The sequence below is a fragment of the Elephantulus edwardii genome, unplaced genomic scaffold (genome assembly GCF_000299155.1).
Source record: "Elephantulus edwardii isolate Elephantulus edwardi_28Jun2011 unplaced genomic scaffold, EleEdw1.0 scaffold00016, whole genome shotgun sequence".
In the NCBI taxonomy this organism is placed as follows: domain Eukaryota; kingdom Metazoa; phylum Chordata; class Mammalia; order Macroscelidea; family Macroscelididae; genus Elephantulus; species Elephantulus edwardii.
Window position 1 is genome coordinate 7,804,243 of NW_006399766.1, and position 22,449 is coordinate 7,826,691.

The following is a 22,449-nucleotide window of genomic DNA, read 5'->3' on the forward strand; positions in this document are numbered from 1 at the left end:
ATCAAAGGCTTTTTCTGCATCAATTGATAGGACCATATGGTTCTTGTTCTTTGCCTTGTTGATGTGATGAATTACATTAATTGTTTTCCTTATGTTGAACCATCGACAATATTTCTTGTTTCATGCTTGACTACTTGCAAATTTTTGAGACCTCATACAGTATGGAAGTGGTTGTTGTTTGTTGTTAAGTGCCGTCGAGTCGTAGGCGACTCATAGCGACCCTATGAAGGAGAGTCCTTGACGCTTGGGTGTGTTTCATCCTCTCCCCAGGTTCATAGGGTTTCCGGAGGCAAGCTATTATGGAAGTGGACGCCACTCTTCCTTCCACACTTGTTTAATCGGGGAGCTCCACCCAACTCTCAGTCCACATTGGGTAGCCAACCATTAATGCATTTGACACATCCATGTCACGGTGTTCAGCCTCACAGCAACCACAAGTGACCACGGGACAGCAACTTGTACACCAGGGCTATGTCTTTGGTAGAAGCATTTATTATAATATTGTTGTTGTTATGGCCATTGAGTTGCCTGAGACTCATAGCAATCCTATGTACAACAGCCATATACCTTGTTCTATCCTGTGCCAATCTTACTGTTTCTGAAACACCTACTCCCATTACCGCAATTATTGAATCAATCCATCTCATCAAGGGCCTTCCTCTCCTGCGCTGCCCCTCCACCTTCCAAGCATAACGTCCTTCTCCAAGGATGGGTCCCTCCTTCCAATATGTCCAAAATATGTCAGGCAAAGCTTCAGAATCCTTGCCTCCAAGGAGCAACAGGGCTTCACCTTCTCCAGGACAAACCTGTTTATTTTCCTAGTGGTCCATGGTATGTTCAGTACTCTTCTCCAACACCACAGCTCAAAGGCATCATTTCTCCTTCTAACCTCCCTAGTCGTTGTCCAGCTTTCTGATGCATAGCAAGTAATTGCTGATGGCCTGTATCCGGTGCACCTTAGTCTCCAGAGTTTCATCATTGCTCTTCAGTACTTTGGAGATCTCTAACTGCAGACTTTCCCATCACAATCCATCTTTAAATTTCCTGGCTGCTTTTGCCAAGAGTGTTGATTGTGGAGCCCAGCAAATTAAAGCTGTTAGCAATCTCAATCTCTTCTCCATCTAGCATGATGCTGCCAATTGGCCCAGTATAATATTAGGCCAATTAATTGTGATGTTTCATGAAGCTGTGACCCTAAATTTTCAAAGAAAGGAAATAAATTTCAAGAGATAGTGATTTTCACATAAACCGCTTCAGCATCTCCTCTTTATCATCATTGCACATATAACTATCAAACAGATTTTACCAGTATACTTTATTGACGGCCAACTACAAAAACTGACTGTTTCCCTCTACCCTTTAACTGTGTGAATATTGGAGTTTCCATTGGATTTTTTTCTTCAAAAGTTGTTAAACTACTCTTTTGAGGTGCTTCTGTGTCCAAAGCCAAACTTTAAACTTTTCCATTAGCATATCTGTTTCTAGCTCCTAGGTACTCCCATTAATGGCATAGAATTGATATTTGGACAAAAGTCTATTTTTTAAGCAAACGTTGTCTATGATAAGGATGGTACTTTATAACAGTGGAGAAAAAAATAGTATAGGCAGTCAATTACATTAAGGCCTTTATGGTTATTAGAGATGAAACAGAAAGGAGAGGGGAATAGAAATTAATAAAGTGATAAGTTGGGCAAGTGAAAGGTAATATACAACAAAATGTTAATCAGACATTATAATTCATTACATCGGTCAGCTAAAGGTAATGTTTTAAGACAAGATATGTATGAATGATTGAAAAGCCAGTATCTTTTGAAAAATGTTCATTCAAGTGAAATTAAACATGAAACTAAATAACTTGAGACATTTGTCTTTAAGAGAAACATATACCAAAACTGTTTTCACAAAGAGTACTTAAATAATTTCCAGATTAAGTCTTAATATGAATATGTTACTTCTGTGTGCCATCAAGTTGGAACCGACCCATAGTGGACCCTCCAGTGAGTTTTCAGAGGGAGTGAATTGTTAAAAACAATATTCTATTGTACGTTGACATTTTTTTCCTAAAGTGATATAAAGTTGGTGCATAACAGATTTAATCACAAAAATGCAAATCTTTAATAGGATGAAAGACATCGTTAGGAAGTAGCAAAATATTTGTCATGTGGCTCCTACCCACCGCTGAGTTGGGGATTTGGAATGTTGGCAAAACTTCTGCTTGCTTCAATTTTCTAGCCCTCTAGATATTCAGATAATTAGTTTTTAGAAAAAAAAAATCTGAGAAACCTGCTTGATCTATGTTCTAAGGAGTCTGTTTTCCCTAAGTAGGTCACGGAGTACTTGAATGATTTTTGCCTGTAGACATCAGTCAATATCAGTTTTGAACATCTACTCTATGTGAAACACTGTGTTGTTTTGTAGAGTCTGTTCCACCATTCAGGAAAAAAATGAACAAAACATTAGTTTCTCTGTGTCTTGAGTACTACCTTGAGTATTTTCAAACGGAATTTCAAATGTACTAACTTTGCCATCACCGCTCATAGAGTTGTTGATTAACCTGCTAATGTTTAATGCATGCTGCTTTCCCTCCCTCTTAAGGAAATAATAACCCAATCCAGTTCTTAAAGGAAAAGATGCTCAAATCCAGGTCCTTTGTTGAGAATGAAATCAATAATACGACAAAATGATTTTTGTAAGAAAGTAGAAAAAGGTGAGCCTCGTGATGAGGAAACCTCACAAAGGTCACGGAATGTGATAGGAACCAAGAAACCAATCCATCAGTTAATCAATCAATCTCTTTTTCTTTCTTTTCCCCCCTTATTTTAATAGTATCGTCACTTAATTGTTTGATCTTGCATCACATTCTTGTCTTACAATAGAATTTGTGTGTCTCTCTTAATTGTCTGAGTCAGAATCAACTCATCGCTGACTCTCCATTGTGTTTCTGAGACTGCGCTTCACAACAGAAGAGATTGCCCATCACTTTCCCAACAAATAGCTGGTGGATTTCCACCACTAAAGAGGCACAGCCTTTGGATTATTCTACACAGCTCCCTAAGGACTATGCCACCTTATTGTTGCCGCTGTTATGTTCTGTGGAGTCAGAATTGACTTATAGCTGACCCTCCTTATGGGCTTTAAGAGGCAGTGAATTGCATTGGAAGAGATTGGAGATGGTCCATCCTTTTTCAGAGCAGCTTTTGGATTTGAACTGAGTGCTTTTGGGATTGCAGAACAGCTTTGGACCCCTAGGCCATCTTAACACCGTCCTCATTTTGGTGGTGGTCTGTGCCCTAGAGGCAGAGCCAAATCATAGCTGACCCTACAGTGTGTTTTCAAAGGCTGTAAGTCACTTTGTTGTTGTTGTTGTTTGCCTTCAATTCGAGCATGACTCATAGTGACACTATGAACAAAAGGTGTGAAGACCCTCTACAACCATCAACATTTATTAAAGTTCATAGGGCTTCCAGAGGCACATTATTTAGGAAGTGGATGCCACTCCTGCTTCCAAGAAATTATTCAACTTTCTCTTCTGATAATAGAATACTGAATGTTAGGTAAGAAAACATACTAAAAGGTTCTTTTTTTAAAAAAAAATTATTTTATTTATTTTGTTTTATTTTGTGTGCGTGTACCGTCAAATCAGATCTGACTGGTACAGGAGGAGATTGTCCCTCCTTCTCCAGCAGAGCATCTGGTGGATTCGAACCGCATGCCTCTGGGATTGCAGGGCAGCTCCTTGCCACTAGGCCACCAGAGCTCCCCGACTAAAAGGTTCTTATACATAATTGATGCTTGGTTAAAATTAATTATATCTCAATCTAATTTTTTTCCATTTATTTTTGGAGGAAATGAAAATACTGTTTGATTCTATCTGTTACAATGCTCCCCGCCCCCCCCAACACACACACACACACACACACACACACACACACACACACACACACCTTTCAACTTGTAGTCCGTTCTCGGCATAAATCTTAGTTTATATCCATCGGTCTAGACCACTAATGTGAGGTTTTATTACACTACCAAAAAGTTATTTGTTAATTTATTGACTGATTTAACAGATTTAGGAAACCTCTGGTAATGCAGAGGTAAGGAGCCCTACTGCCAACCCAAAGGTTTGAACCCACCAGCTGTTCAGCAGGAAGAAGATGGACACACTCCTCTCGTGCAATTTCCAGTCTCTAAAAATCCCCTGGTGAGTCAGCTATGAGGCTGTTGTAGGTCGAAGGCACATAACAATAACAACAAAAACGCATACTGAGTTTATGCCATTAGGCAATAAGCGTGTAAACAATTAAGATAAAGCCCCTGGCCCCATGGTACTAGTCTTACATGGAGATTAGTAATTCAGGAATTTTAAAAAGAATCATAATAATTCGAATTTACTGCCACTGATAGAAAGAACATTCATTAAGAGATAAAGGAAAAGGAATGAGAGGGATAATAAATGGGATAATTAAATTGGCATGCCAAAAAAAATTTAAAAAAAGCATTTCAACTAAAACTTGAAGTTTTAACCAAGACAGGGAAAAGATTTTCCAGGTAGCATGAAAAGCCAGTATAAAGGACAAAATATGGAGAATCACTTCTGGTATTTGATGTACACACATGTGGCCTATATGTCTGAAAAATGAAGGGGAGCAGTGAATGATAATACATGACATTAACAAAGTTCATAGGATGAGATCACATGGTCCCTTGTAGGGCATAAATGACATTTGTATATATTCTAGCCAAAATGAGTGGCCTTTGAAGTGTTGTATATTTGACAGCATAGCAGTAAATTTGTAATTTAAGAAAGACTTGCCAGCTATTATAACAAGGATGTATTGAAAGGCATAAGATGAATTAGGATGAAAACATGATGATCAGTCTAAGTTGAAGTGCATTGCTTAGCTACAATAGCAGTAGAGAAGAAGAGAGGAGAATGCATACATTTCTTTCAGAGACAGGGCATGAGATGACTTGGTGATGGTTAATATGTGAATGTTGCACCCATCAAAGGATGATGGCAAATTTATAAATGGCCAGAAGGAATCCTGATTGTAGCTAGTTTGAGATATGGGAGGTAAGGGTGTGAATAATGATTTTGAAAGGAACGGAAAGTCTTCTATATAGCAAATATGAAATAACTCTGAATGTTCAAACGTAATCACCAGCTAGAACATAAGGAGAGAAGCTGGACATTTGGTCTCTATTTGCATACAGACAATATTTCAGAGACAGCGCAGACAAACAAGGTCACTCCACTAGGAAAGAGCAAGTGTAGCTAGACTCAAATTCTAAGTCACTCCAAAAGTTTGTGTCTTAGAGAAGTAGAATCAGGAGGGGAACCTGAGAAAATGTGGGAGTTGTTATTGTGACTGCGTGCCCTTGTGGTGACTATATAACCCATAGTGACGCTGCAGGACAACATAGAACTGTCCCATAAAATTTCCTAGGCTCAGATCATTATAAGAAAAGATTTCCAGATCTTCCCAACCCCATGGAATATTTAGTAGTTTTGAATAATCAACCTTTTGGCTGTTGCTGTTGTTGTTACATGCCGTCGAGGTGACTCATAGCAACCATATGTACAACAGTTCTGAAGGCTGTCCAGTCCTTAGCCAATCTCTTGGATTCTTTGTTTTTCCCTCTTTTTAAATTAATTTTAATGACAGTTTACAGAGACTTTGGGTTTCCATTCATTCATTGTTGCACACTTTCCTCCCTGCTCATCCCACCCCCAGTTCGCTTTTCTCCTGAAAACGTTAAAAAAAATCTTTTCCTTGTTATCCAACACCCCCCACCCCATGCCTACCCCCTTTGGTCCAGTTACTATATCAGTCCATCTTTTCTGGGGTCTCCCTCTCTATCAATTTAACCACTGTGTCTACAGGGCTCAAAGTGTGCTCAAGCAGGTAGCATCGATGAAAAAACAATCATCTACTGTGAAAGACTCCAAGGAGACACAAACCATTTCTAGAATGAACAAGTGTTACTGAACTACAGAGAAATTTGCAGATGGAAAAATATCTGACAGCTTAGCAAAATGGCAGCCACTGATAGAGTTGAGCAATAGAAGGTTTTCTGCTCCCGTGTTACTGAAGAGTTCTATTGAGCTCATCTTTAAAACATGAACCCTCTTCTCCTTTTTCCATACTCATTTTATTGGCTTTGGTTGTTTGGGGAAGCCACGTCAATTTCCACTCTTGACAACTTCATGGGACAGAGTAGAACTCCGCTACCGTGAGCCGCGGGTGACATGATGGCACCTACCAACAATAAAAACAGAGTTTTCTATGCTAACGGTTGTGGTCAAATGTTCAACATTCTTGTTAACATTTCAGTGCTTAACCTGGCTTCTCTATGGCTCCTTTTACTATTTATTCTCTCTAGCCTTTAAAATATATGGATATATTTAACCTTATCATCTGGCTCTCACCAAGAATTGAGAAATCATGAGGGCATGGATTTTGTGTTGTTCACGTCTGTATTATCAGGGATTTTTAGAAAGTTCCCAGTGGAAATGAGGTAATCTTGAGGGACACTAGTGACTTAGTTAGGGATATTAGTGACTCTGGCGGCCTACAAGTAGAGGTTGGCCTTAAATGATATGGGGACGCTTTGTTACAGGAGGGAAGAACACTTGTGCCTGGTATAGTTGTCAATAGCTGTGATATGATGGTGGGAAGATGTGGTCTAGCTTGTTTTTCTTTTTTTTTTTTAAGTATTTCAAATCTGAGTAGAGCATGGAATTAGAACCTAGTTTGCTTTCATTAGTAACCATCTTTTATTCAACATCACATGCCATTTAATGTGAAATGTATATATATGTGTATATATATATGAAACTATATATATCTGTTTTCTGTATATCTATATCCATATCATCTGTATGTATATCTCTTTTTCTCTAACTATATATCACTATCTCTATATCTCTATCATCTATCTCTCTCTATCTCTATATAACATTAGGAACCTTGGTGTTGTAGGGTGCCAGTGGGCTTCTAGTGGTTCAAATTCACTAGCCTTGGAGTGGGAGAATGATGAACAATCTCCCTTTATTCAGATTTTCAGTCTCAGAAACACAGTGCAGGCTTGCTATGAATTGCAAATGACACAGAAAGGGGTTACATACATAATCCTCACTATTGGAAGCAAGAATTATGTATTTTGGGGGGCGGGGAGTTAAGAAGTGATGCTGCAGTCCCAAAGGCTCACGGTTTGAACCCACTAGCTGCTCTGCAGGAGAAGAATGGACAATGAAGTATGATGTGATTAACTGCCTCTGAAAACCTATGTTCAACACATTAATGATAATATGTGGTTAACTGCCTCTGAAAACCTGTGGGTTGGCTGTGGGTCAGTTCTGACTTGACAGTAGTCAACAACTGCAAACTCTATAGATATACACACAATAATTTGCTATTTTTTATTTGAGTAGTTTTACAGAGAAGATTGCTTTCTATTAAATAATTCATCCACATTTCATTTTGTGAAATTGACTGTGATCCTCACTCTTCCCACTTCCTCCCTGAGTTCCTTCCTGTGCCTTCTTGCCTTTTTGTTTTTATTTCTGTGTAAATGCTGCCCTCTTGATCATGTATGGCTGGTTCTAACAGTGCATTTCCCCCTCATTTTTTCTCTCTCCTTACAGGCCTGTCTGTGTGACTGAAAGTTATGTCATAGGGATGATTTCTGTTCCCGGCTTGAAAGATGACTAAGGTTCCTAGTTCTAAGGATTCAACTAATTTCTCTTAGATCCTTCACCTTTTTAATTTTGTTCCATATTTTCCTCCCACTCTGTCAGAGATGGTATCCCTTTCAGCAATGCTAGCAGAGCATCATCTATTTCTAGAGGTTCCAGGCTCACGGAGACTGAAGTTCTATACAGTATGTTTTTAAGACACACACACACACACACACACACACACTTCCATGCAATAAACTTAGTGACTTTGGAATGTCGACCATGTGAGTTATGCTGTATGCCTTTTAAACGTCTTTGACTACAATTTGACATAAAAATTATTAGTTTTCACATTTGTTTAGTATATAATTCTACTTTTTCTAATTTGCCCCATTCTCCACCATCGTTTTATATTTATCTTCCTTTTTGAACAGTTTTTACTTACCTTTTTATCATAGAAGTTATTTATCACTCCTTTTATTGTTGCATTTACAACTAATGTAAACTAATGAACCACGTTTACTGTTATAGCGTCAGTCTGTACTCACTGTAGCTCTATAGGGCCAAGTAGGGTTGGTGTGTCATTTCAGAGACTATCAATGTTTATGGAAGCAGACTGTCCAATTATTTTCATGTGAAGTGGCCAGTGGGTTCAAACCCCCAGCTTTTTGGTTAACAGGTGTTTTAAATTGGAAATACCTGAGTACATTGTGGGATCCTGGTGATGTAGTGGCCAAAGAATTTAAAAAATGCTCTGTGGGCCTAAGATGGAGCTGTCTGCTTCTTGGTAGATATACAGGCTTGAAAACCATATGTTGTTGTTATGTGCTATTGAACTGGAACCACCCCATAGCTGAACCTCTAGTGGGTTTTCAGAGGCAGTAAATGGCCCAGGAGGAGATTGCCCATCTTTCTCTCAGAGAGCATCAGGTGGATTCCCAAGGCATGCTTTTGGGTTAACAGCATGGCTTCTTAACACTAGGCCACCAGAGGAGATTCTCAGGTCCTGTGGGTCACTATTGGTCATCATGGGCTCAATAGCAATGGGCTTTAATTATCCTGGAGGTAGCTAGGAATACAGACTTAACTCAAATTTTGTTCACTATCATCCAAAGTAGATTATCTCTCTGTATCTCAGTACACCTTAAAGTATGTCACTTTGTACTGTGTTAAAGACATTGAGAATGAGACACTGTAGTTAATACCACAGTCTCCTGCCTCTAAGAGACAGAGCCACGATTAGATTGGATTCAGGTGCATTTGACTCAGCAGACTGAGCCCTTTGATGAGATCCTGGGATGGTGCAAATATTTGCGGCACAAGAAGGGGTGGTGGTATTGTTGTTAGGTGCTGTCAAGTCATAGACGACTCATAGCAACCCTGTGAACGAAAGGCCTGAGCACTGTTTGTACATAGAGTTTCCAGAGGCAAGCCATTTCGGAAGTGGATGCCACTCCTGCTTCTAGGCTTGTTTTAGTTGGGAAGCTCCAGCCAACACTGTCCACCATGGGTACCCATTACCATGCTTGGCACATCAGTGTCCCAGTGTTCAGCATCACAGCAACCACGAGTTACCTCTGTACAGCAAATGGACAGACCAGTGCTATACCACCTAGAAGAATGTTTTACCAAAAACAATACCAGGCCTGAGGGCCACAGATTAAAATCACCCACCTTTGACTTGGTAGCATAACTTTCTTTTCACTAGGCCAACGTAGCTCTCTCTCTGTCATCGTTGTTATTGTAAGGGTAAGATTTTCATCTCTTGTTCATAGGGTTGCTATGAATCAGAGTCAATGCTAGCTATGGTACCTAACAAAAACAACACTTAACCTAAGGAGTCTCTGGGTGACATTACCAACTACCTCAACAGGCTTTCAAGTTGGTCCAGGGACCTTTTCCTACAAAGTAAGTGTTGCTCTGGTCTGAGAAATGGAATCCCTGAGTTGTGTAAACTCATGCACTTGCTATTAGCCAAAAAAGTGGGCATTTTAAAGCTACCTAGAGGCTCCTTAGACTATAGGAATGATGATCTACTTATGAAAGTTTGCAGCCTTGGAAACCCAATGGAGCAGCAGTAATCTGCATCATGGGATTGTTACCAATCTGGATTGACAGCAACCGGCCAACAATACAACATCTTACCTAGATGTTGCTAATACATACTCACCCAGCACTCCTACAGAAGGAAGGCCTGGCAATCAGTTTACATAAATATTGCAACCAGCAGAACCCTGTTGGAGCACTTTGGTACCCCTTTCAGTTAGTTGCTGTTAGTTAGAATCTGAACAGGTTAATTTTTATGCTGTTGGTTGGTAGTTGTTGTTTTTTAAAAAGATGTCATCTTCCATTATCACTGAAGTGATGGCTTCACCACATTTAAACATATTGCTGCACTCCAAAGTATAGCAGAAGATGCTATAAATGTGTCATATGTAATAAACATCTCCATTTTAGCCTCTTTGTTCGTCAATTATCCTTTTTAACGTTGTAAAGTATGAAAAGGGCATAATAGTTCTTTTGTCAAGAAAGTCGACAGGGAGTAGAAGGGATTTGGGAGAGTCACTACACTTCTAGCAGGAGGAAAAAGGAAGGCAATTTAGTTCGTTGAAAAGCTAAGTGCAGAAACACCAGGTGACAATTAAGGAAGCAGAGTTAAATGTCACTGAGCCAAAAGACTTCTTTCTCAGATGGAAACTCCAATAGTTCTTCCCACAATAGACACGAGGAGGGAATTGGAAGAAAGTACAAATGTTTTCCTATCAATAGTCTCCCACACTGACCGATTAACTTCTATTTACTAGGTCAGGCTGGCTTCTAGTCTCCTGACTGCAAAGGATAAGTACCAAAAATATGTTTCAAGGTTTGCAGTAGCCTAGGACATCTTTAATACTAAAACAGCCTACAACAACAAAAAAAAATATGAACCTTCCAACCAAAAAAGTTGATTCAGATTCATGAGGAGAGAGTAGAATTGCCCATGGAGTTTCCAAGTCTTTCAGTCTTTACGAAAAGCACACTGCCTCGTCTTTCTTCAATGGAGAAGCTGGTATGTTTGAACCAATGGCTTTCAGTTTCCAGTTGAGTGCCTGAGTCACTGCACACCCAGGGCTCCTTTAAAGAAATAAAGCTGCTGCTATGGAGTCTATTACAATGCTATCTATCTTGTGGCTTTCCAAGGATGTACATTTCACGGGAGCAGCCCGTTTCACCTTTTATTCCTTTGGAGTAACTGATGGATTCCAAAGACTGAATTTTCAGTTAGCATCCTAACACTTAAACAACTGTGCCACTAGAGTTCCCTTAAAAAGAAATACATAAAGACATACATATCTTGGCAAAGCCAGTGAGAGCTGACAAAGACAGCTTTATAAATTTATTGCACCCTGGTATTGAAAACGTCCAAGACAAACATTTTCACTGTAGTTAACTGCACACAGATGCTATTTGATCTTTAGTAGAGTGACTCTTAGCTGCAAAATGGTTCATTTGAAGCCTGCAAAGTCAGAATTGTGTGAGAATTTCCATTTAATGTACTGCTGTCCCCCAACTCCTGCTACCTTCAGTGAATTTGCCGTCATGTTCTATCAATATCTTTTATATTCACACCACCGGACCGCCATTCCTGCTCAGTTCTCAAAAGGAACCCAGCAGAGCTAGGTAGTTTAAGAACACAGATCTTTAATATAATGAAGGGGGGGAAAGTGCTAGGTGATCGTGATAAATTAATTTAAAACACACACACACACACACACACACACACAGAGATATCAAGTTGATTCCAAATTATAGAGCTCTTCAAGGATCTAGGATTTTTTATTTCTTTTCCCTACTTTTTTTTTATTTTTCATTTTCATGAAAGTTTACAGAGACTTTGTATTTCCATTCATTCATTGTTGCACTTTTCTCCCTGCCCACCCCTCCCCCCAGTTCACTCTTCTCTTTGAAAAGAAAAACCCTTTCACTGTTACACAATCCCTACCCCCCAGGTCCACTCCACTATGCAGCCTTCGTTCTGGACTCCTGTCATGACAAAAAAACCAAACAAATATCCCCCTTAAACAGTTTTCTCCCTCATCTGTTTCAATGCAGTATACATTATTTATCCCATCTTTCTCAGTCTCCCCCCAATCCAGATGTCAGTCCTGTTTTACAACAGTGGCACCATGCAGTATTTGTCCCTTTGTAACTAAGATATTTCCTTCAGCATAATATCCTCCAGGGTCACCCATATGGAATAATATTTTATGAGTTACTTGTTTTTCAGTGCTGCGTAGTATTCCATTGTGTACTTGTATCACAGCCTTTCTATCCATTTGTTTGTTGATAGACACTTGGGTTGTTTCCAATGCTTTGCTATTGTGAACAAAGCCACAATAAAACATGGGTGTGCATATATCTGCTTGGGTGGTGGTTATGGTTTCTTTGGGGTATATTCCCAGTAGTGGAATTGCTGGGTCAAAAGGTATTTCTTTTTGCAAAAGCGCCATACTGCCTTCCATAGTGGTTGCACCATTTCCCACTCCCACAAGCAGTGATTAAGGATTCCAGTTTCTTTACAATCTTGCCAGCATTTGTTGTTTGCAGGATCTAGGATTTTGCGGCTCAGTCTCACATACTTTTTATTTGCTTTCACCTTCACTCAATTTATGTGTCCAATAAATTAATGAGTTCATGAATATATTAAAAAATTAAAGTGAGACACAATCACATTCCTGAAAGTAGAAAGCAAAGCGTATGTGGATGATTCCACTAAGCAGTATCTATAGTATTCAGCTCCTTAAAAATTATATGTATATATATATATTTCTGTTGGTTTGCATACAAAATTTGTATACATTGTGTTTCATTGGGCATGTGGCAAAGACATCATTCTCTGAAGGGCGGAGAGACAATGCAGGAGAAAAAGACCCCAGATGAAATTGGTTAATACAATAACTGAAGTAATTGGGGTAGATATGCTGGAGTCAGACGGAACCAGGATAGAGCAGGGTTCTGAGCTATTATGCATAGGGTCACTGTGAATCACAGACGACTCGGTAGCACGTAACAAGATCCTATAGGTCATTGTCGAACTTTTTCATAGTGTTTCCAAGGCTGTAATCTTTCTAGAAGTAAACTGATGCAGTACCTGGTGAGTTCAAACCTCAGATGTTCCAGTTTGCATCCCAGTGTTTAATCCCCTGAGGTACCAATGCTTCTAATGCCACTATACTGCTAATCCCTCCCTCCTCCCCTCAAATAAACAATTCCATCTCATGGCAACCTCCATCAAGTTTCTGAGGCAAAAAAAAGAAAAAGAAAAAATAATAATCTTTGCTGGAGCAGACTGCCTATCTTTTTCTCTCAGTGACTATGGGATTCAAAATGCTGACCTTGTCAAGTGCTATGTCACCAGAGCTCTTTGGATGGTGGTAAATTAGGGATTTTGCAAATACTTGTTTGTTTGGTTTTGTTGTTTTTTTTCTTTTGTTTTGGGTTTTTCTTTTTTTTGGTCATGAGAATCATACTTCCTGAAGAGCAAATCTCAGGGCTTATTTATTTTTGCCTTCACCTTCATAGCCTAGCACACAGTTGCAAGTCAAGAAATGTTGCTTAAATGTATCTTCGGTTCCTGTTGCTTAAATGTATGTCTGGTGCCTCATATTGTCAGTACAGTACCTGCGACACCACCTCCAGCTACCCTTATCAGTGAGAGTGAATACATGGTGGTTCTTTTATTATCATTTTGTATAAGCATATGTGGAATTTGGCCAGCAGGCTGAACAGCTTCTCTGAAGTCTACTATAATTCCTGATTTTATTTGTTCCTGTTTTGCCTTAGGTAAATGGTATTCATTTGAGCATCGTTTTCTATTTGTGCCAGGATAATGCTCTGAGTTTGCTCCTTATGCTACACCGTAAGCATATTGAATTCAGTAATTGGCTATTTAAAAGAGGAAATTATTTAGTGTTTCTCATGACTAAATAAAAGTCATTGCTTTTTGTCATTATTAATTTTATTATGAAATAGAATCATCTTCATCAATGCAAATTATTTTCATTACAGTATTTTATAGCCCTTTAATGAGAGGCATTGTTATTAGATGATAAAAGCAACTCCGTGGATCAGTGAATGAAATGCTAAAATTGCAGAATGGATTAATTAAGGAATATTTAATTTAGTGACGGCGTAAAATTTCTTTGAGGATGTTAGAGACTATAACTTGGAAGAAGGCTTGCAAGTTCTTATTAGGAGGTTGCATATGCATTTGTAAAGAATTAAGTGAAAATGGAAAATGCACAGATGTGGAATGCTGTGATGAATATAAAATACCAAGTTTGGAAATAGCATTTTGACACCTTGAAGAATTAGTATATCATTATGACAGTCCCTATATGATGAAAAAACTTTAGCGATAGATACATTTAGAGAAATTTTTAGAGATATGATAACATTATCACCTAAGTCTCTTCATTTCTATACCTCCAATTATAACGCACTCTATTGGCATGATCTGTAGCTATATATTGCTGCTAATTCAAAGGCCAAAGGCTAGTGGAAAGTTCAAGTCCACTAGCAGCCCCATGGGAGAAAGTTGAGAAGTCAATTCTCATTAAGGTTTATAGCCTCACAAACCCAATAGAGATTTGTTATGAGTCAAATCACCTCAATGACATTCAGTCAGTCTTATCTTCCAGGAAGAAGGTCTAATATCTGCTACTATGTTATGTGTTGGGCTGTTAATAGGGGGAGTGTGGTTTGAATCCACCAGCTGCTCCAGGGGAGGAAACTATGTATTTCGTTTGATCTGGTATACTTCCAGAAGTGAGCTCTACAGAATTTTACATATGTGTCCCCCATTGCTATTTACTTATGAATTCCAGGCTTTGATGATGTTTGTATTTATGTGTTTATAGTTTCATATTTAGCAATCTCCAACCAGTTTGTGACCACAATTGTCTTTTTCCAAGTTCTTCCATTCCCCTTCATTTCTGAGCAGTGAATATCTTCATTTCTATAGTTTGGGTCATGACACACACTCTGTGGGAAAGAATTGAGGCTTATCCTGACCTAGGTTACTAAATGACACTCAGCTTTTAAATGTAATTCTTAAAAGCCTGGCTGAAGTGTTATGAACAGGCATTTCAATGCCATTATCTTTGAGATCCTGCTTCTTTCCCATGACACACGATGTGCATTATAATCCACTCTCTCAATTCCTTCCTTTCTCCTGGCAGAAAACTGTCGAGATTTAGACAGTGGAACCTCTTATTGAAATTTCCCCGAGGTGTTTCAAGGTTGTGCCTGGCAGCTGGCTAACTGGACTTCCCTTAGGTTTATTGCTCGGGACTAAAAGAGTTTTGTTTCATAACAAACTCAAATCACATTGCTATATTTTGAGGTGAGAAAAGGCTGAAAGAAAACTCTGTGAAACTTTGCTTTTAGTGCTTCCAATATTTGCAGAAACTTGATAACAATATGAAATAATAATCCCTGATAGCACAGTGGACAGTGAATTGAACTAGAAACAGGAAAATCCATCACTTCAATCCGCCCGTCACTCCTGGGGGCTGGGGGATGGACAGTCTCTATCCATGCCTCAGAGACCTTATGTCGAGACTCAACTTTATGACATTTATCCAATAAGAGAAAATATACATAGATCAAAGGGGTAAAAGAATTTGCCGTCCTAACAGCATATAGGGACCTCTAGTGGCCTACAGTGTAAGGATTTATGCTGTCAACTGAAGGGCAGGTGATTTGGATCTTTCTCGGTGAGAGAAAGATTGGCTTTCTCTTCTCATGCAATTTACAATCTCCAAAACCCAACTGGATTGTCAGATAGGAATCAACTCGTTCTGACTCAAACAGCAGCAACAGCAGCATCCAGCACAGCAAAAGTGACCAACATTTTCTCAATTATTTTTATTTTATATTGATTTGCATACAAAATTAGTATTGACCAATATTTTTTTTAAAAAAAACTCTCCCGCAAGGCTTTTCCCTAACATTGCCATTATGTGATCTTTAATTTGGGGGCCTTGTTTTACAATGGTACATAAAGTATAGATAGATAGATGATAGATAGATAGATAGATAGATAGATAGATAGATAGATAGATAGATATAGATATATCACTTTGTTTTTTTTCAATTGTGACGAATGTGTTTCAGTGATAATTTTTCGTTTCAATACTTTTCATACAACTTACTGACACTGAATTTGTGTTGAGTGACTGTTGTGAATATGGACGTTCATATATAAGCAGATTCTTCAAAAGCAACATTCTGAATGGCTTTGACATAGTCATACCAACTGCCTAAATACAGTGACATTGATTCTTCTTTTAAAATTAATTTTAATGGAAGTTTATAGAGACTTAAGGTTTCCAGTCATTCATTGTTGCACTTTTCTCCCTGCCGACCCCCTGCTCCCCAATTCCCTTTTCTCCTTGAAAAGTAAAAGGAAAACTCTTTCATTGTTAGACAGTCCCTCCTCCCAAGTCCACTCCGCTGTGCAGCCTCATTATGGACTCCTGTCATGACGACAATACCTAGTCACAATTCTTTCCCTCATCTGTTTCAATGTCAGTCCTATTTTACAACAGTGACCCTATGCAATATTTGTCCTTTTGTGACTGAGATTTTTCACTCAGCATAATACCTCCAGGGTCACCCATTTTGTATAATAATTCATGAGTTCCTTGTTTTTCAGTGCTGCATAGTATTCCATTGTGTGAATATACCAGCACTGCTCTTTCCATTCGTTTGTTGATGAGCAGTTGGGTTGTTTCCAGCTGTTTGCTATTGTGAGCAAAGCTGCAGTAAACATGGGTATGCCTGTGACATTGATTCTGAGAAGTATTTCTGTATTAATCAGAATCTTGCTCAATAGTCTTCTACTTCTCTGTTATGCTGTTGAAGTTGGTCAGAATTATTTCTCCTTTTTAAAAAATTTTTTTCTACTACTTTATTTACAAAATTCAAATACAAATTCCATTTTTGATGTAAAATTTAAATTTATTTACAATACAGTAAAGGAAGAAGGCAAAATGCTTTATCATAGGAAAAATGGGGATGGTTGAATGATGCTGCCATGAACAAAGTGAATTGTGTGAATGTACCACGATTTCTCAATTCATTCGTTTGTAATTGGACATTTGGGATGTTCTGTGTTCTTGTGGTGGTGAATGCTCCAAATCACTGGCAATAAGAGAGATGCAAATCAAAACCACAATGAGGTACCATCTCACTCCAGTAACAATGGCAAAGTTTAACAGGGCAGCAAGTAATAAATGTTGGAGAGGATGTGGCAAGAAAGGAACTAGTATACATTGTTGGTGGGACTGTTCAATTGTACAACCATTCTGGAAGGCAGTTTGGAGCTTCCTCAAAAAGCTGAGCATAGAAATTCCGTATGACCCAGCCATTCCATGACTTGAAATATACCCTTAAGAATATGAGAATTGAGGCATGAACTGAGATTTGTACACCAATGTTCATAGCAGCATCATTCACCAGCTCCAATTTTTTCTATGATAAAGTCATTTTGCCTTCTTCCTTTACTGTATTATAAATAAATTTAAATTTTCCATCAAATTTATATAAATCTTCATTTAAGCTTATTTCCTTGAGGCAGATTTCTAGGAGACAAATCCCTGGGCTATTGAATATGAATGCTAGTACAGCTTTTGAAACCCATCATCAAATCATTTTTTTTAGCAAATTCAAACAATTAGTTCTCATCTGGCAAGGGGTTTACCCAAATACCTGAAGCCTCTTCAGCATTAGTTTTTACCCTTTTGTCTTTATCCTTCCACTTTTAGAGAACATGAAGGTAATACTTAGTAATGAAACACTATTGGATACAGGGTCACCAATTAGATAATAATATTTTATGTACTTGGGTTACACTACAAGTTAGCATTTTCAGAGAGAGTAAGGTACCAAGGCAGTGTTATGGAACACCTAGGTTCAAGCTCTGATTTTGTCTTGCTTTCAAACATGCCAGCAAACCACTTTGCACTGCAATTTCCTTATTGCAAGTTGATGTCATTCCACTGTGTGATTTATTTGCTCTCCAGTAGTCCCAATATCAAGATTCTGATCAGTACAGACACTCTCGTCAGAATCAGTGTGATTGTTCATAACATCAAATATTCTAGCACTGTTATGAGTTCCCAGTACTTTCATTCTGAGCTGACTTCTAAGGCTGAATTAGAAATTATTAATTTAAACTTTTGTGGCAACTGGAGCTTTATATATAGTCGGATTTTAGTAAAAAAATAAATCACTTTCATGTAAGTTCACATTTTGGGGGTTCAGCTACTTCTCTCATTTCATACAATGTTAATGCCTTATAATAAAAAAGGATAAATCAGATCCCATCTTTTTCATGCTCTTCAAATGCTATTGTCCTCATTATATATACTTTTTTTTAATGCTTTTCATCAGTCACTGTCTGACACAATTCTCCTCAATTTCTATGGTTTCAGCTATTCTCTTTATTCCATTGCTTAACTAACATTTAAGTGCTCACAGAGTACCAAGAGTCAGTGTTGACACCCAATCCATAATGTTTCTCTGCATTTCTGTTATGTGATGTTATGATCATTGTGTGCTGTGAAGTCAGAACCAATTCCTAGCTGACCCTCCAGCGGGTTTTTAGAGGAAGGACATCACATAGGAGACTACCCATCCTTCTCCCTTGGAGCATTTGGTGGATTAGAACCAAGTGCCTTTGGGATTGCAGCGCAGCTTCTTACCACAAGACCACCAGAGCTCCCTAGAATATGTTGCTGTTGTTGTTGTGTACCATTGAGTCGGAACCAATCCATAGCTCACCCTCTGATGGGTTTTCAGAGGCAGTTAATTGCTTGGGAGGAGGTTTCCCATCCTCCTCTCATAGAGCAGCTGGTGGATTCAAACCACATGCCTTCGGGATTGCAGCACAGCTTCGATAGCACTAGACCACCAGAAGCCTAAAACTGATAATCTCTCATGGGCTAAGCTTTGTGTATAGTGGTGAAGTTAGATGATGTTGAAGTGTCTCCTCATGTGATCTTACCCACAATGGAAGGAAATATTACCTGCTCTTCGACTAATTCTACCTACATTCTTTATTGTATTTTTCATTTCCCTTCTGTAGGGGCTAAATCCCTGAAGATGTTGTTCCAGAGTGTGTATAATCTGCCATGATGCTGAAATTTTTGCTCATGATATACTGCTGCTGGCTGCACCCTTTCTCATAAAAAATATACATCATTCATGTACATCTCCTAGGCACCAAGAATTTTCTTTGATCATATAACATTACTTCCTTGCCTGGACTTATAGATTGTGCCAATTGGAGGCACCCATTTTCAAGTCCATTCAGCAGTGTGACTAATTTGTGTTTCTGTGGTTATTTTAAAAAGCTAAAAACAAACCCACTGCCATGAGTCATTTCTTATTCATATTAACCCTCCGTCAGCTTTCTGAGGCTGTCAATCTTTATGGGAAGAGATTGCCCATCCTTCTCCTGTGCGTGTGAACTATCAGCCTTTAACGTCAGTAGCCCCACAAGGGCTCTTTGCTTATTCCAAATGAATGAATAATTCCTGGTCAGTAGTATTTATAAGCTTCCTATATTTTTAACCTCTTGACAAATCTATAGATTCGAAAAAATACACTATAGTTTGGGATGTTGAAAGATCTTTATTTGGACAAAAATATGTTGGACTCCATCAACTGGCACTAAGGTCTACACATTATCCAAAACATACCCAGATATATGTGGTGGAATACAATGTATTGATTATAATGGCTGATATTTATGACAATTTCTATTCAATCTACATTTTATTTGTTTTTGTTGTTGTGTACTGTTGTGTTGGATCCAACCCATAATTTATTCCAATTCTGACATTTTCCTGGGGCAATAACTATAACTTGGTCTATTTTTAATTTTAATTCCTTTTATCATGGGATATAATTGAGGTCAAATCTATACATGCATACTTCTATGTATAACATAGCAAGGTATAGCCACAGGATAAATATTTTTAAACCCAATGCCTCTCTTACAGTATGGCTTTCTTTACTACATTAGAAAAAGAAATGGAATGCTAAATTATGCTCATCAAAGTTAAAGTAGATGATATTAATAGAATATTAACATTCTATAGTTAGAAAGTACAAAAGTAAGAAATATAGCATCCTCTAAACATTTAACAGTGACAAAATCACTGTCAGATGAATGGAAACTTTTCTTCAGAATTTGAAAGCTAAGGTTGCTGGGTGTATCTTAAAATTATGCACATACAAAGAGACTTTAGTTCTTCCTTAAGATGCATTGGCAAGGAAAATAAAATACCCTCTTTGCAGTCTGTTGGATAATAGAGTAAAATAGGGAGTAGAAATATAGGTTATGTCTCTTAGTAATTCTAAACCGTGTGTGTATAAGAAGGATTCAGTAAATAACCCACTGAAGAAATAAGTCAAACAATAAAATGGTAGCTGTCGCTGTAATAGTCTGCATATGCAGGCAATGAGACTCCAATCTGGCCTTGGTTTTTGCCCCTTGTTAATCAAAGCCTGGTCCTCAGACCAAAGGCAGCTGCATCACCTGGGACCTTGTTGGAAATGCAGAGATTCAAGTTCCACCCTTGACCTTCTGAATCAGACTCTGTATTTTAAAAAGGTCCCCAGGTGATTCACATGCACATTAAAATGTGAGAACAACCCTAGTCTGCTGTGGGTAGAAGCCGACTAAGGCGCCTTAGTCCTTTTCTCTCCCTTGTACCTCTTTTCAGAAATACTTTTTAAAAAAATTGTTGCCCTGATTCATCATTGTAGTACTAAGTTGGGAAATGCTGGACTGAGTGGCCTCCTTTATACTAGTAAGGTTCTGATATTACTCTTGTCCTTTTCACTCGTAGTCCGAATGCCTGGCCAGAACAACCATATTTAAATAAAGCAGATCAGTGAATGTTAGAGCATAGAGTTTGAAGATAGAGATGTGGCAAGGACAATGTGCTGCCTTATCACCCCTACGTATCCCTGGCCTGCCACAATTTATGTTTAATGACTCTGAGATTATTATATGATTCACATGAAAGACTATTTTTACATCTTGCTCCCCTGGCATGAATTTTGGCAAATCACACTATTGGGGAAATTGCAGTGCCAAATAGCAAACGGAACCTCTTGAAGGAGCTATAATTCCACTTCATACATCTTATTAAAATATATTCAAGTCAACTCACTGCCATTGAGATTGAACCGATTAACAAATAGCTGGCCTTCCCTTGGGTTTCTGAGGCGTTACATTGTCCAGGAAGAGATTGCCCATCTGTGTCCCTCAGAGTCACAAGTGGATTTGAACCAACAAAAAGATGTGGCCTTTGGTCTAGCAATACAACTTCCTACAGACTATGTTTCCAGAACTCCCTTTATAATATGCTATTATGTTTAAATGCTGCACTTCTTTCCTTTCTTGAATGCGGCAGAGGACACAAAGGATTATCTACTCTTTTGTAAAAGACTTAATAATTTCTCTTTAAAGCTTTAAGGATGAAAGTTGCATCCACCTTTGACCTATACACCATCAAATGTTTTTAATTAGTCCATAAATATGACCAGTCATTGTATTTATGGATTATTGCAGTGTTGAATTTATTTACATTTTCTTTTGGAAATACACAGTACATTTCAAACACCTTCTATCTTTCACCATAGCGCTTATTTTACCACCAGCCAATATTTGATTGAGAGATGCCCACTTTATTTATTGGAAGTAAAAGCCACATCTTTTGTTTAATTGTTTAATTAGAAAGTCCTATTTTCATTGGCATGCTAATAGAACTTTCAAGGGAAAGGGGGAAAAATAACCTTTTATTTCTGTTTTCTTGGCTAGGGAAAGTTAATCTCAAAGATAAGCTAGTTTGGCAGTTTGACTTGGGAAGGAGTATGATCAAATTTTTTTTTTTAAATGTGAACAAGGACAGAAAATTAACTTTAGTGCTCTTCTCATTGGTCTGCCAAATTGGAACAACATTTTAGGCTTGATTATCATGTTCTAATTAATGTCTGGAGGACATTCATGGACAATTGAGTACTCATTAATCTGTCTTCTTCATTTTCCTCTCAGAGTCTCAAATGCAGAAAACAAAAAAATTGATGTGTGATGTTAATGTGCTTACAGATGTTGCCACCACTTACCCTGATAAGAAGTCCATCTTAATGTACGTCACATCACTCTTCCAAGTGTTGCCTCAACAAGTGAGCATCGAAGCCATCCAGGAAGTAGAAATGTTGCCAAAACCATCAAAAGTTACTCAAGAAGAGCATTTTCAATTACATCATCAGATGCACTATTCTCAGCAGGTAAGTCAAATAATATCAGAAATGCATTCCAATTTGTGTGTACTTTGTTATATATACATGCTAAACTACTCTGGTATTTATACACCATATTATACTAATATGGGGCAGACCTAGTCTGTGAATTTCCCTTCTGTAAAAAGAAAAGGAAAGAAAAGACAGGCCAACATACACATTAACATCCCCATCAGATAAAAGCAAATGCAGAGAGCTTAAGCAAAAAGCAAAGGTGTCCATTCAGCTTTATAATTTTCTCCGCTTGATGAAAAGTCACTGAGGTACTAATATATCTTCAGCATTCAAGATAGCATTTTTTTTAAAAAAAGAGAGAACTAGTAATTATAATATTTCAAAGAAAACTTTAATGAGGAATGCAAGTTCTTAATTATATCAGAATACACTGGGACTCTTCTATTACATTG

The 22,449-nt window shown here is 38.2% G+C and overlaps 1 protein-coding gene across 1 annotated transcript in view; it reads left to right on the forward strand.

Annotated features, from left to right (window-relative positions):
• Positions 1–22,449, forward strand: part of LOC102843189 (dystrophin-like) — a 1,161,727-nt gene that overhangs the window by 868,955 nt on the left and 270,323 nt on the right. Inside the window, exon 8 of the mRNA XM_006881860.1 lies at positions 21,849–22,030. Within this exon, the coding sequence (XP_006881922.1) occupies positions 21,849–22,030 (182 nt within the window). The remainder of the gene's footprint in view (positions 1–21,848; positions 22,031–22,449) is intronic.